Here is a 15,867-nt window from a genome sequence, read left to right as displayed (position 1 = left end):
TATTTGCAAACATTCAGTCATATGAAAAAGTTTAGGCACCCCTATTAATCTTAATCATTTTAAGTTCTAAATGTTTGGGTGTTTGCAACAGCCATTTCAGTTTGATATATCTAATAACTGATGGACACAGTAATATTTCAGGATTAAAATGAGGTTTATTGTACTAACAGAAAAAAGCATACCTCAGGCGACTCTGTTTGTGGCGTGCTTGCAGAAATGGCTTCTTTCACATCACTCTCCCATACAGCTTCTCCTTGTGCAAAGTGCGCTGTATTGTTGACCGATGCACAGTGACACCATCTGCAGCAAGATGATGCTGCAGCTCTTTGGAGGTGGTCTGGGGATTGTCCTTGACTGTTCTCACCATTATTCTTCTTTGCCTTTCTGATATTTTTCTTGGCCTGCCACTTCTGGCTTTAACAAGAACTGTCCCTGTGGTCTTCCATTTCCTTACTATGTTTCTCACAGTGGAAACTGACAGGTTAAATCTCTGAGACAACTTTTTGTCTCCTTCCCCTGAACAACTATGTTGAACAATCTTTGTTTTTAGATCATTTGAGAGTTGTTTTGATGAGCCCATGATACCACTCTTCAGAGGAGATTCAAATAGGAGGTATATAAAATAGCAAATAACTTGCTATTGGCCACCTTAAATACCTTTTCTCATGATTGGACACACCTGGCTATGAAGTTCAAAGCTCAATGAGGTTACCAAACCAATTTTGTATAAATAAACCTTATTTCAATCCTGAAATATTACTGTGTCCATCAGTTATTAGATATATCAAACTGAAATGGCTGTTGCAAACACCCAAATATTTAGAACTAAAAATGATTAAGATTAATAGGGGGGCCTAAACTTTTTCATATGACTGTATATGCATATGTATAACATATGATTTTTGATGAGGTAGCACAGTGGTAAGAACACTATGTTATTGATCATGGCCTGTGGGTTCAATACTCATGTCTAATAAGCTGCCGAGGTTGGACCCTTAAGCACAGCTTCAGACCCTCACTGTCCCTCACTGTTCCTTACTGTTCCTCTCTGTTTATTGAAGTGTATACTGACATTCCAAATGTCATTGGGACACCAGCATGTAAATTGTATGTAAAACATTAAGTGTTAACTCAGGGAAAAGCTAAGAACAACCCACACCTGTATAACTTGTAAGGTGTTGTTTGTGAGTGGGAGTTGGAGTAAGGTCTGATAGTGGGTACAGATGCATGGAACATTTTATTTCTCAAGTGTTCCAGGTATAACATGGGTAAGATTCTTCCATCCACAGTGTCATGTGTGTACCAGGTGAACATTAAATAAGGCTAATATAACCATGCACAGTGAATAGTGCAGCACACTGTGATTGACTGCTATTGTGTTCCATACCTGGCAACCTGGGGGGTGAAAATAGGACTGGGGAATGGGCAGGGGTAAATAAAGAGATTTTCGACCTGTAATAGATCATTTAAAGACAAATAGCTTGTTTCCTTAATATCTAATCACACATCCTGATCATTTTATGTGTTATTAAAGCAATAACATATGTGCATATTATCAAACAGTCATACAACTCATATGAGACACTGTTTCATCCTCTTGCTCTGTGTTTTGCTGATGATCTGATGAGGTGTATGTCCTGGAATGTGTGAGATACAGTATATCCTGCCAAACCCCTCTCCCACCACCTCCACCTCCACCTGGCACTCAGACTGTCTGCTCACACAGACCACACACTCTTCAGTCTGTCTGCAGTATGAAGAAGAAGATTTATAATTAAACAAACACTCCAGTACTGAGCTTCTTCTTTGTTCATCCAGCTCATATAATCCTCCTTTTAAACTATAATACTACTAAAATACATCTGTAGTATTTCTTCAGCACTGTTTTATACTGTTTTATCTGCTGTATAATATATCTACTTGAATATTATTGTTGGACTGTGGAATTTCCTGTAGCATACCTACATACAGTATATTATTTGTGGCTGCTCTTAATCCAGCAATCCTCTTCTAAACATCACTGCTTTCTTCACAGTACCTACAGTTAAGATTTTAATACTCTATTTTAAACTGAAACTACATAAAAAATTTTTTTAAAGAATTTAGGCACCCACGTTTGTTAATTGTTGTAACAATGTACTTTAAAATTACAATATGTAATTGTGTTTTCGTCATGTGATTATTTAATTTAAGTCTATAATTTAACAAGTTTTCGCAATTAGTTGTATGATGGGACAACTTGTAAATGTTTTATTTGTTATTGATTGACAGATCAATTTTTACTGACGAATGTGAGGCTTTGAAAGAGGATGTACAGTTCCTCCAGGTAAGATATCTCTATAATGCTTTAATAGTAACTGTGCTATTAGGACTGTGCTATTTAACGTACAGAATGGATGAGTATGAGCAGATCTAATTATTTAATATGTCTAGTATGCCTGCCAGTCTCAACTACTGCCTCACATTAACCCTTGTGTGGTGTTCATATTTTTGTTACTGGTTTACTTTGTTACTTGTATTTAATTCAGCAAAATTAAGCAATTTTACATTAAAATGCTTTACACATGCTCGCTTCACCTAAATTGCGAGCAATATAAACAGCTTACATGGTTAATATTTCTTTCAAAAAGTGCTACTCTTTTTTTTATTAGTTTTTTTTATAAAATGTAAAAGAAAATGAATTAAACTCAAGATATGAGTAGAAAATTTGTTTAGTTTCAAATTTACAAATGAAGCAATGTTTATTAGCCCTTGGCCAAACATACTGTATGTAATATAAATGTGTGTGTGTGGGGGGGGGGGGGGTGTACAGTGTGTGTTAATCGAAAATGTGTTTTGATATATGTTTTTCACAAAAAATGAGCCAATGCCAATGAGTTTGAGTTAGAAAAAAATATTTTTTAGTCCCACAGACCCGAACACCACACAAGGGTTAAACATACATAGCAGTTTCTTTCTTATAGATTGCTTAACATACATATAACCCACTTACTTTAGGAATGGAAGCGCCTCCTTACTTGACCCACCAGGTTTTTATTTAATTAGTGGGATCACACTCAGTTGTGAGTGGGTTCCCTGTTTTCTTTAAAGAATGAAAAAGTGTTGATGATGCTCATCAGGCTGGAAAAGGTTGCAAAAAAATCTTTAAATTGTTTGGATTCCACAGTCAGACAGATTGCGTTTAAAAAAAGGAAATTCAAGACCATTGTTACCCTTCCCAGAAGTGGTTGACCAACAAGAAGCAATTCAGGAGCAAGACGTGTTATAGTCGGTGAGGTCTCAAAGGACCCCAGGGTAACTTTAAAGCAACTGAAGGTCTCTATCTCATTGGTTAATGTTAATGTTAATGTGTCCATTATCAGGAAAACACTGAACAGCAATGGTGTGCATGGCAGGGTTACAAGGGGAAAGCTACTGCTCTCCAAAAATAAATTGCTGCTGCTCTGCAGTTTGCTAAAGATCACATGGACAAGCCATATTAAAATAATGTTTTGTGAATGGACAAGACCAAAACAGAACTTTTTGTTTTAAATGAAAATTTATGTATGGAGACAGTGTTTCTGCACTTCTGCATTCCAGCATAAAAACCCCATCCCATCTGTAAAACATGGCGGTGGTAGTATCATGGTTTGGGCCTATTTTGCTGCATCTGGGCCAGGATGGCTTGCCTTTGTAAATGGAACGATGAATGTTCATACATCAAGACAACGACCCTAAGCACACAAGGTATTCAACCAAAGGTTGGTTAAAGAAGATTAAAGTTCATGTTTTGAAATGGCCAAGTCAAAGTCCTGACCTTAATTTAGTACAATATAAATGTTGTGGAAGAACCTAAAGCAAGCAGTTAAAGGGAGGAAACCCACAAACATTCCAGAATTGAAGCTGTTCTGTATGAAAGAATGGGCTATAATTCCTCCATGCCGGTGTGCAGGACTGATCAACAGTTACCAGAAACATTCAGTTGCAGTTTTTGCTGCAAAGGGGGGAAATCACACCAGACACTAAAATCTCTCACAAATATAATATTGGATTATTTTCCTCAATAAATAAATACATTTGTATTATTTGTTTAACTGGGTTCTCTTTATCTACTTTTAGGACTGATAATGTTTTAGATCATATTTATGCAGAACAATAGAAAGATCTAAAGGGTTCAGAAACATTTAAGCATCTCTGTAGATTCAGATATCAGTAAATGTTTTCAACATCAATGTTCCACTGTAAAATAGTTCCACACCTCAGGCTCTAACTAAACTCTTTCTTTAAACCTTCTGAAAACTCTCCTCATTGCTGCGGGCTGAACAATACTGTGTGTTAATGCAGCCTTGAGGACACTAGATGGTGTTCAGAACATTGTGGTCAAAATAAAGTCTAGAACCTGGACTGGGATTTAAATAGCTGATATCTGATCTGTTAAAATATACCTGGATTGGTCATGATCCAGATGTGTTAGATTCCTAAATCCTAGTATGCATATGAGTTTGTACTTATATGTACTAGTTAGCTTGACTCATAGTACTGGAACTCTCTCTCTCTGTGTTCTGGTTGTGCTCTGAATATAGATCCAGCTGTGGAAACCTCTCACTGCCAAGCACATGTAAAAACCATCTAACCCCTTATGTATGTATATATATATATATATATATATATATATATATATATATATATATATATAGTGTCCACTTAGTGTTGGCACTGTCTACATTCATTACATAGCAGCCTGTTAATACTCTCCTCACTGTTACTGAACGGTTGGGAAGGATCTTACATATAGTTTCATAGTTGTACAAAGACCCACTGTTATCTTTATCAACTTTATTATTTATTCCTTAATAGCAGCAGGATACTATGTATTTATATATAAATATATAATGCAATATGTCCAGCAGAACCTATTCCATCCCCCTTCTCCAATGATGGCAGCTCGAGAAGGGTAGTGTTAGTTTTAGCACCTGCTTGTTTATCTAAAGTCTACCTGCCTTTCCCTGTGCAAATTTCACTCACATGCAGCTTCAGTAGCACTGCTTAGATTAATCAATGATTAGAATAACATAAAAATGTATATATAGAATTGCATTTGTTTTGCTTTGTGAATGTGTCTTCTGAGATAGTAAGGTTACATTTTTTGTAAAGTTTTGTATTTTGTAAAGGTATTTAAGTAAGACAAAATATATTTTTGATTTATTAAACTACTTGATTTATTTAATTAAAATAAAAGTGCTAATCCCTAGTGCTAATTTCTTTGCTTATTCCTGAAAAATATTAGTATTGTAATATTCTGTATTGTTCTGGCTTGCGATGATCTAATATTAATAATTTTACTGAAACATTGAGGCTCTTAACTCCCTAAGAGTCGCCCCTTAATTTGTCTACTAAAATTGTTGCTTCATTACTCCACAAAGTGGTGCTAATCAAATAATAGGGTAACCCAGCAACACCAATAAATCAATAATTCATGGTATTTGATTGTTTAGGATTATTTTATGAAGTAACATAGAAAATTGTCCCGTAATATATATTATATAGCAGAATTACAGTAATATGAAACCGTTGTTATTGAGGATTACAAATCTTGAAATCATAGCCCTGTGAATCCCACCTGTTTATAGGCTGTGAATAAATAAATTTTCCTTACATCACTTCTACTGTTCCTGACTGAAACTTTCCCCAACTGACATTATCTACAGAGAAAGAGAGAGAGAGAGAGAGAGAGAGAGAGAGAGTTGTGGCAGTTTTCCTCTATACCCCTCTCCCCCACCAGGTTTCAGGGTGTTCTGGGGTTTCAGGGCTGTTTGAGGGTGGTGGGCTCGGTGGTCTCGGCATGTGGATTATGTTTCTTCAGACTGCTGTGGTTACCACCGCTCCCCACACACCACAAGCCTGCCCCCAACACTGTCCTCACACACACACACACACACATATTCTCTGTTAGATGGGTGGGGTGCTGGAGCAGGAGTCCTGCTTAATGTGTGCTGATCAGTCGTTTAGTGGTTTGTAGCATAAGCTGCAGAGCTCATTACCAGAGTGAACCCCTACCTTACTGTACTGCAGTGGTCTGCAGTGAGTCCCTTCTAACCGTTCAGGGAAGGGGTGACAATAAACGCATGTAAATAATTACATAACATTTAAATCAGGAAATATATATTATTATTATTATTATTATTATTAAATTAAATTAACTAAAATGAAAAAAAAACAGCAACTAATTCAAAGCATTAGTCTGTGTTTTTCAGTTGCTACAGGACTCTTATATGACTGACAGCGTCAGTCTTAATGTTTTGGCTGCTTGGCGTACTGTTGTCATACAAATGAGTGATATTTGTTGAACGGTTGTACTTGTAGGAAAATTAAGCATTTATTGTTGGGTCCAGAGACTGTAAAAAAAGATGGACGCCGTTTCGCCGTTTTCATTCATTCAATGAAAATGAAGCCAAAATCTTCCTCCATGTTGGCGATCTTGATACCCGAGTCTGCGCAGTAGAGACCAGAGGAGGGAGCAAGACTGTGGAGAGCAGCCTACTCATTTAAATAACCCCGCCCCTGAGGGCTGCCTCGCTGTCACAGACTGCAGAGCGGGGCGGAGCAGAGCTGACGGTCTGTTTTTGGTCCCGCCCATAACCAGCCCTTTTACAATAACCACACCTTTTTTGAATAGAGCTGAATAACGTTTTAAAAAACGAACTGTGTGTGAATATAAAATTTAACAATATAAGCAGAGGTTATACTAGCTGTTGTATTTAAATAATGGAGGTAGAATTACAGTATATTAGAAAAAAAAACGTGATTGAAAGTTGTCTGTTTTGCCATTGAAACCTATGGGGATGTGGAGTTACACAGCTTTCTGCAACCGAACAGCAGGGGGCGCCCGACCTGTGGTGGCTTCATTTTTGAGAGACAATCCTCTGTCTAGCTATACACAGTCTATGGTTGGGTCTATTGTATATTTTGGTAGTTTGTAGTTGTATTTGTGGGCTTTTGATGTGTATTAAGTTCATATAACTCAGTCAAGACAGAGAATATGTATTGTAATGTTTAACTATATGTCGCTTGATGGGAGGTCGGGGGGGTGGTGCTGAGTGCGGGTTGGGGGGGGGTGATTTGCATAAGGGTTACCTACTATATTCACTGCTGTACTGTATGATAATGGTCACAAGCAGGTGAACAATGAACAATGAATCTTTTGGGAAACTGTGTAAGCAGTATATACAGCACTCTCCTTAGCATTTACGACAAACACACTTTTTTTATTATGCTCCTCCCTCTGCTCTACGGTTTGAAATGTTAAATTAATCCAGAAATGTGATGAGATGTGATGAAAGTACATATTTCAAACTTTAATGTGATTGTAATGTGGTATTTGTATACATTTCAGTTTCACTTTGTTGGAATTAAACTTTTTATACAGTTTATTTAATTCCAAGTTAAGTCAAGTAGTTTTATTGTCAGTACTGCATATGTACAGGACATACAGAGAATTGAAATTACGTTACTCTCCTTCCCAATTTTACAGCAGTACAGATAATAGATAATAATAAAAGAAAGAATGGGAGACACAATGTGTACAATACAGCAGGGACACAAATAGACATACATGAGACAGAACAAGGTGCAGTAGTGTGGGGGAGAAATAGATATATAAATATAAGTAAAAAGATAGAAGATATATAATCTAAAAGAGTGGGAGACACTATATGTACAAAACAACAAGACACAATAAACATAAGTAAGACGAAAGACAATAGTGCAATATTGATGGTGATTGAGATGAGAATGACAGTATAAATAGTATATAACAGTAGTGCAAATATGGTCTATAGCTTAAGGCTGGTAAAGTGAATGAGTGCGTAAAGGATTTTTTGGGGAGTTAAAGTGCGTATTGACAGTGCAAGTATAGCAGTAGTGCTGGTATTGGGTGTGTAGTGCAAGTGCGTTTGGAAGGGACCAGTACTTTGTGTATTGTAGTGCAGAGTTTCAGTACTGTATTGGTGGGGGGTGGGGGGTCAGGATGCTGAGTGAGTGTGTGCTGGGGGCAGGATTGGGATGGGGGGGGGGGGGGGGGGCAGGATGCTGAGTGAGTGTGTGCTGGGGGCAGGATTGGGATGGGGGGTAGAACAGGAAGAGAGTTAAGCATCCTCACAGCCTGATGGATGGGGCTGTCTTGCAAATTCAGCTAATGCAAATAAAAAAACTGTATGCACTCATTCACTTTACTAGCCTTAAGCTTCTATACCTCTATATTTGCACTAATGTTTATTCTGGTTCTTTTTATTCTGTCTGGTACTGTTATCCCCTTTTTAATCCACTCTCATACCTAACTGATACACTCTTACTCCTATATTGCACTATTGTATTGTTTTTCTTGTCTCACGTATGTCTATATCTATTACCTTATTGTGTTGTATATTTAGTGTCTTTCATTCTCTTATATATTCATAATCTTATTTTCTGTATTTGTTATAACATATGCAGTATTGACAATAAAACTATTAGACTTGACTTGACAAATACAAATAATACACATACTCACCTTCCAGAGAGTTGGTAACCCCAAGGTTTAAATGTCTTTTCTTGGGTTGGTTTTGTTTGTGTTTTTGTGTCTCATAGTTGCGTAGCTTTCTTTTGAGTTTTATCAGCACTGCACTCAACTTTAGTCGTACACTAATCCTGCAGTAATGAATCAATGGAATACATGCAAATAATAGTAAACACATAAGGCAAAGGTCTCAAATGTGACTATGCAGTTATAAGATACCTAGAATGTTCAGTTGGTTGGTCAAGGCTTCCAAGATCTTTGGAATCTGTAGTTTCCATGGTTAAACATGAGAGTAACAGACCTGTGCCATTTAAAAAAGACAGATTATGCTAAGCTATTATGCTATTATGAGGCAGAACAACCAGACTAAAACCATTAGATACATTGAGCAAACCTTGGAATGACCAAAAATCAACATTGTGGATAATCATTAACATGAAAGAGGGCATGGATGAGCCTGTGATTTGCAAAGAGACTGGTAGGCCAAGGAAGTTCTGCACATTTCTAATGTTCTATCTGACAGATACTAAACGGCCTTGGGACTACTACTACTAAAACAATGTTAATAACTTTAACATTAATGAAATGTCTATCTAATTAAATGTTTGTGTGTCAGGAGAGTGTGAAGCTGGAATATCAGAAGCAGAGGGAACCTGAGTTGGTGGAGCCCACTCTAACAGGTTGGTTTCGAATTATGGGAAAGATCCAAATGCAGATGTGCAGAAATGATAAGTACAACAGTCAGGCTGAGTGAACTCTAGCTTGTATGAGCTTGTATGATATTATGTTCTACACTGCTGCTAAATTATGAGGTGATTTAGGTTAGTTAGCTTCATCATAGAGTATTTTTTCCTAAATGCTGCTCATTGTAGATGAGTGAAGATGTGATAAAATAAAACATTCCAACAACCCACACTGAATTATCCACCCCAAAGCAACAGGGGTTTCTTAGTCTTTAAACTAGAAAATCTTAATCTACATAGAGCCTACTTTGTAGAGCAGTGGTGGCTCAGTTCTTAGAGCCTCAGTAAACTACTATTGGGCCCTTAAGGATATGTTAGTGTGTGTGTTTGCTTACGAGAAGGGCAAAAACACAGAAAATTGTCTTTGACCCAAAGAGAATTAGAACACAGACCACAGATCACAGTCCAGTGTTTACTCATAACAGCGCTGTATCTCAGGTATCTTCTTTAATGTTTCTGGGTGGTAAACCCAGGTGGAGCATTTAAATAGATTACATTTCTATTTCTATCACATTTCTTAATTCGAACAGATAAGTAAATTAATATATTTTTTTTTTCATCCAAATGTACATGAACTCTAACTGCTGTGTTGCTATACATCTGAATATATTAGACCTGTGTGAATGCATTATGACTTTTTAACCTACATTTGAAATCTGTCTGACCAGTGGTGGGATGATTCCCCCTTATATGTGAGCCTTGGTTCCTTCCAAGGTTTTTTTCTTTCTCCAGCTCTGAGGGAGTTTTTCCTTGCACTCACTGGGAGTTCTGTATTATATGTTCAGTGTTTTTTGTCTTGTAAAGCTGCTTTTTGACAACATTAGTTGTAAAAAGTGCTATACAAGAAAATGTGATTTGATTCAATTGTACTAGTCTATGGTAAATGGATGCATGCAGTCTCAGATGGCCCAAGAAACCTTTTTCCTTAAGTCATGGTACCTAATTTTGCTCGTTGAGTTCCATTGGCTACCAGGTGCTGCTCGTATCAAATTTAAAGATCTTACAATCGCCTACAAGGTGATGACAGAACAGCTCCTTCCTACCTGCACTCGCTCCTGAAGGCTTACGCTTCCTCCCGGCCGCTGCGCTCCTCTAATGAACGTCGCCTCGCTTTACCAAACAAACACTCACACAAAGCAATCCAGACTGTTCTCATACAGAGTTCCCCAATGGTGGAACAAACTACCTTCCACTACCAGATCAGGAGAATCTCTCACTATCTTTAATAAACTCCTGAAGACAGAGCTCTTCAAAGAGCACTTACTCTCCTAACACCTCTAACTAACTACCTTCCACTACCAGATCAGGAGAATCTCTCACCTTCTTTAATGAACTCCTGAAGACAGAGCTCTTCAAAGAGCACTTACTCTCCTAACACCTCTAACACACTAACTACTTCTAACCTCATTTCCTTCTTCCCCTTCTCTACTCCTCTATCCTATTATTTCCCTCCTTATTTCCCTCCTTTGACCTCCTTTAGGCCCTTTAAGAATATGTTTTTACCTTCTATTATTTTTGTACTGCACTATTGTAAGTCGCTTTGGACAAAAGCATCTGCCAAATGTAATGTAATGTATTTTTTTTTAGTTTCTTTTTTTTTTTATATATCGTCCATGAAAAAAAAAATCATTCTGAATGTGTGTGTTTACTGCCCAGATTGATGATATTAATATGTGAATACGATTTATCTTGTCTAGTTTTCTGCTGTATTCTCCCACTTTAACTTTAAATTTAGCTGAGTTCAGCTCAGTGGAGTGAGTTTAATGACTGTAGATGAGGGAGTGACTTCATTATACTTGGCTTCTTGGCTAAACGGCCTCACTGTGTCCTCTATTTTTCCACCTATAAACCTCACACCAGCCGTATCCATTAGTGCCAGCTTATTAAAACTCTTAACCTGATCCAGATGTGCTGCTGGACGAGCTGCTGAACTGGGTTTCACCACCACCTAGTGGCTCAGAGCTGAATTTATGGCTCTATTGTTAAGCAGCCTGAAATCTAACAGTGGCCTGTAGCACAGCTGCACAGTTCACCCTGTATAAACAGCTTATTCAGCACAGAACTGGGGGATTGGGTTCTGGTTCTTTGGTCTAAATTCTAAGGGAGGTGTCAGATTCCTCAGGCTGTTATCAGACTGTCCTTTCTCAGTAAAAAGATGCACATTCTTCTCTGTGCGTCTTTTAAACCTGACATTTTCAATCTGGTTTCTCTGAGCCCTGGCAGCCTCTTCAGTGCAGAGGCAGCACTAAACACGCTGCTGCCATCCTGCCAGCTGCCACTTGCTGTTTAACCGCTGCCAATTCACGAGCCTGCCAAGCAGCCGGGCCAATCTGTACAGGCAATCTTCCACCGGCAGAGTAATAAAGCAGAATTCCCTGTTTTTAATAGCTTTTTTTGAACTGCTGTGGTTGACAGGGTCTTGCAGTCGTTGTGAGGCTGACGGAAGATGCCTGTTTTCCTTTTCAGAGCTTAAAGAGGAGCGGCGCATCATCCAGAGAGACCTGAACGACCAGAGTTTGATGAGTGAAGCCTCAGATAAGCCGAAGCCCCGCTGCTGTCCCGCATCCAGCAGGTTTGACCACATGCCTTTGTTCTCAGATTTTCTCTGTTCTAAACTGTCTTAGGAGACGCCAGAAAACAGACAGCCATCGATTTAACATTAATCAGCTTCTTCAGCCTCCCATCACTCAATTACTCCATTATAACGCTTTATTCTGAATCTTTGTTATTATTCTAATGTGTAATTTAGTGTAAGTCAGAGCAAACCGTTTTCCTGTTTGACTTCTTTCAACAAATTATGCACATACCTAACAGAATGAGGGTGTCTTTTGTCTTTTACTCTTTTTTGGTGAACAATAATTTATTCATATTCCATAAAACAAAATAAAAAATAATACCAAAATAATAACATATTAAATATAATATTTTATTCTACAACAAATAATGTGATATAAAAAAATCTACAGGAATTTACACCAGATATTATTTTCACAGAAGTCAATGATGCAAAAAGGCTATTAAAAAAAACTATACAATACGATACACTGATCTGAACCCATTTATTACTGATTAATGCATTTTGGGAATGTCTTAGTTCAATTTCAATTAACTTTCTCTGCAAATTAGAGGGAGTGAAGCAGAGTGAGTAAGAGTGGGATAGAGCAAGGTAGAGTATTGTAGAGTAAGGTAGCTCACACCAATGTGCTTATTATCCATATCATACAGCCATTGCTGTTCACTACAGTACATACAGGTGTTGGACAATGAAACTGAAACACCTGTCATTTTAGTGTGGGAGGTTTCATGGCTAAATTGGAGCAGCCTGGTGGCCAATCTTCATTAATTGCACATTATCGCACCATTAAGAGCAGAGTGTGAAGGTTCAGTTAGCAGGGTAAGAGCACAGTGTTACTCAAAATATTGCAATGCTCACAATATTATGAGTGACATACCAGAGTTCAAAAGAGGAAAAATTGTTGGTGCACGTCTTGCTGGAGCAAGTCTTTGTGATGTATCAAGAGCTACCAAGAAGAACCAACCACATCCAACAGGATTAACTGTGGATGCTGTAAGAGGAAGCTGTCTGAAAGGGATGTTCGGGTGCTAACCCGGATTGTATCCAAAAAACATAAAACCACGGCTGATCAAATCACGGCAGAATTCAATGTGCACCTCAACTCTCCTGTTTCCACTAGAACTGTCCTTCAGGACAATAAATCATTGTGGTGTAAAACCAGGTGTTTCAGTTTCATTGTCCAAACCCTGTAGTTATATATACATATATGGAAGCTAATGCTGACCTACTATTTGTTTGTTTGTTTTAATTCAGGTTAAAAGACTTGCCTACAACTCACTCAACCTCACTGGTGCCACCCGGCATAAATCATCTTTACCCAAACCCTTCTCCTCCTGACATCAGCAGACCCGCTCATACAATCCAGCCCTGGCACAGAACACCCCTTAAGCTCATGCAGCCTCTGCACTCGTCCCCAGCTGGAGGTCAGACTCATAAACTCAACCCAGAGCCCTCCTGCAACAGTCTGACCCACCAGGCTTCCACAGCCTCCACCACAGTGGATCACCCACTGCCACTAAGCACCGCTGCTACATCCACGGCTGTGCGGAGGACGTACAGCTGCAGCAGGGAGCCCAGAGAGGAAGCACTCCAAGCCTCCAGATTGACCCCGTCTGCAGGCCCAGACTGCAGGCAGCTATGTTGGTCCTCTGAGGCTGGCACCTTCATTCACTCCCAACAGCTGGGCCTGCGGGCAAAGACAGCCGGGACCGTGGCCCTTATTCCTGCTCCCCCTGCAGTGCAGAAAGTAGCCAGCAGGGGGCAGCGGGCAAACAGACAGATGGCTCTTCCTCAAGCCTCAAGCTCCTGAGAACTGGACACTGCTGCACAGTTAAAGGTTAAGGTATACTGAGGAACTTTTGGAAATTCTTAATTTAAAACTGTGAAGGAACCCCTTAAGGTGATTTAAGGAACCAAGACCTTCAAGAGCACCTGAAACCACTTTAAGATTCCTCCACAGTTTTACATTGAAGAACCCCTAAAAGTTCCTGACAGATCTCATACTTTTAACTGTGTGGACCAAGCGTCTCTGCTAACGATGTAAAACAAGGACAAATGTTCAGAAGTCTTGGACTGGGGACACTAAATTCACCTAATACAGATGAGCATCGTGGACCTTGAAGCTTGCTTGAATTGGTCAATGGCCTTCATAACTGTAATAATGGTAATAAATACAATTATAATTTTATTGGATTCATTTTATTTATAAATAAGGGTTAATCTACAGTTACAGTAGATACAGGAATCACCAGTGTAATACTACTGCATGACACATCAAGGGAAATAGCCGTAGGTGATTGCCTACCTTGAATAACTGTATTTGGTCAGAAAATCCAAACCATCTCAACGTTTAATGAAGGAAAGCCCTCACACATATTCTGTAGGTCAGTGATGTCTGACCCAGCACTGCACTGGGACATGGCAAAAGTCATGAAGCACAGGACATGGAACTTTAACCATGACTATTGGCAAGTCTGTGTACAATCTAATTTGCGCTTAGTGTCAAGTTGGTTATAAGGTAGTGAAAGTAGCAAACTAATTTCAATAATTTCTCAGCAGGCTATTTGTCACTGTCCACCTCAATGTCCACCTGAAGGCAGTTTAATGACTGTGTGCACTAATTTTACTACATTCTGTCATCACCACCTACATGGGTGGAGTTTTGCATGTGCCAAAATCAGACTTTATTTCTGTTTATATATATATATATTAGGATTAATCTACAGTTACAGTAGATACAGGGATCGGCAATGTAATTCATACTGCTGCAATGCACATTCATGCAAAGAGAAATGTCAGAAGGTCCAGAGCCCTAAAATTGGGAGTGAAGGCCCCCCTAATTCATTTCAGGAAGGCTGGTGGGTTGAGAATTAGGATTGGCTCCAGGACAGGCACTTGGAGTTTAAAATTAATTGTCAGATGTGCCTTGTGTAGGCTGTATGTCTATAGAGGAAGAATTTAAAACTTTCAATCAACACACCAGACTGTGTAAATGTAGGGTGGAGACCTCAAGGCTGTGATAAAAATACTGCTGTACAGGGTGTTCATAATATGGACAGTTCTGTAGATGCAGAGAGTTTACACACATTGGTCATTTTCTCATTTATATGACTAGATTTGTTTCTTTTAACATTTTCTATATTGGAAATGACCTGTGGTTTACACAAGTGTGCTTCAATACTGGTCCAGGAGCAGCCTATAGCTCTAACCCACTGGCTCTAAAGTGTTCTAAAGTCTGAGTTCTAGTTAAAGTTAGGACGGGTCCGGTAGTCGGTAGAACTGTTCCTCTCAGTAGCCTGATGGGAACACATCAGAGAGTCAAATGGGATTCACAGAGAATGAATTCCAATGAATGATCACATATAAACCTCTGGAATTCCTCTGGAAAAACTAGACCTTAAAGTATAAAGTATAGAGATACCAAACTTGGTAGGCAGATGTAATTTATGTGCATATCTGTGGACAACATAAATTACACTGATTGGCTAATTTACATTTTGATAAATAACATCGATAAAGAAACATAAGACCTCTTAAAATTATTTTAAAATATGCAACTCTTGAGTCAAAGCAATTTCTGGACACCATCAGCCAATCATATTTCAACAGGCTTAAAATTGTCCAAACATAATGAAAACTGAATGGTATGTTAAGGGTAGGAAAAAAAAATCTAACAATTTGGCCACCACGTAGAGATTTATAGTGTGATATTTTGTGACATCAGTGATGTCATATTCAGTAGTTTTAAACACAAACTTGCAAATACAAGTTATTGATTGTTTAAAAATTGCTTTTTGTTTGACGACGAGAGTTTGTATGCCATTTCCCATTTGAAAACAGTATGATTGACTAAATGAAGGTACTTAAAATAAACCACCTACAACAGTAAAGAAAATAAAGAAATGGCAGATATATGGTTATTTGTTGGAAGGCCTCAATTATGAATAACATTTGGAAAATGCAAATTCACCCAATTTTAAAGAAGAATTCAGTTTATCAGCCAAACAATCCCACAA

The 15,867-nt window shown here is 38.4% G+C and overlaps 1 protein-coding gene across 1 annotated transcript in view; it reads left to right on the top strand.

The window, feature by feature from the left end:
- ccdc24 (coiled-coil domain containing 24) overlaps window positions 1-14,039 on the top strand; it is a 28,444-nt gene extending 14,405 nt beyond the window's left edge. The window contains exons 6-9 of the mRNA XM_022677888.2: window positions 2,272-2,326; window positions 9,150-9,213; window positions 11,743-11,848; window positions 13,106-14,039. Coding sequence (XP_022533609.2) covers window positions 2,272-2,326; window positions 9,150-9,213; window positions 11,743-11,848; window positions 13,106-13,661 — 781 coding nt within the window. The 3' untranslated portion in view covers window positions 13,662-14,039. The remainder of the gene's footprint in view (window positions 1-2,271; window positions 2,327-9,149; window positions 9,214-11,742; window positions 11,849-13,105) is intronic.
- The last annotated feature ends 1,828 nt before the right edge of the window (window positions 14,040-15,867 follow it).

The sequence above is a fragment of the Astyanax mexicanus genome, chromosome 8, assembly GCF_023375975.1.
Source record: "Astyanax mexicanus isolate ESR-SI-001 chromosome 8, AstMex3_surface, whole genome shotgun sequence".
In the NCBI taxonomy this organism is placed as follows: domain Eukaryota; kingdom Metazoa; phylum Chordata; class Actinopteri; order Characiformes; family Acestrorhamphidae; genus Astyanax; species Astyanax mexicanus.
The sequence above is the reverse complement of the archived record's forward strand: the minus strand, read 5'-3'. Positions and strand labels throughout refer to the sequence as shown.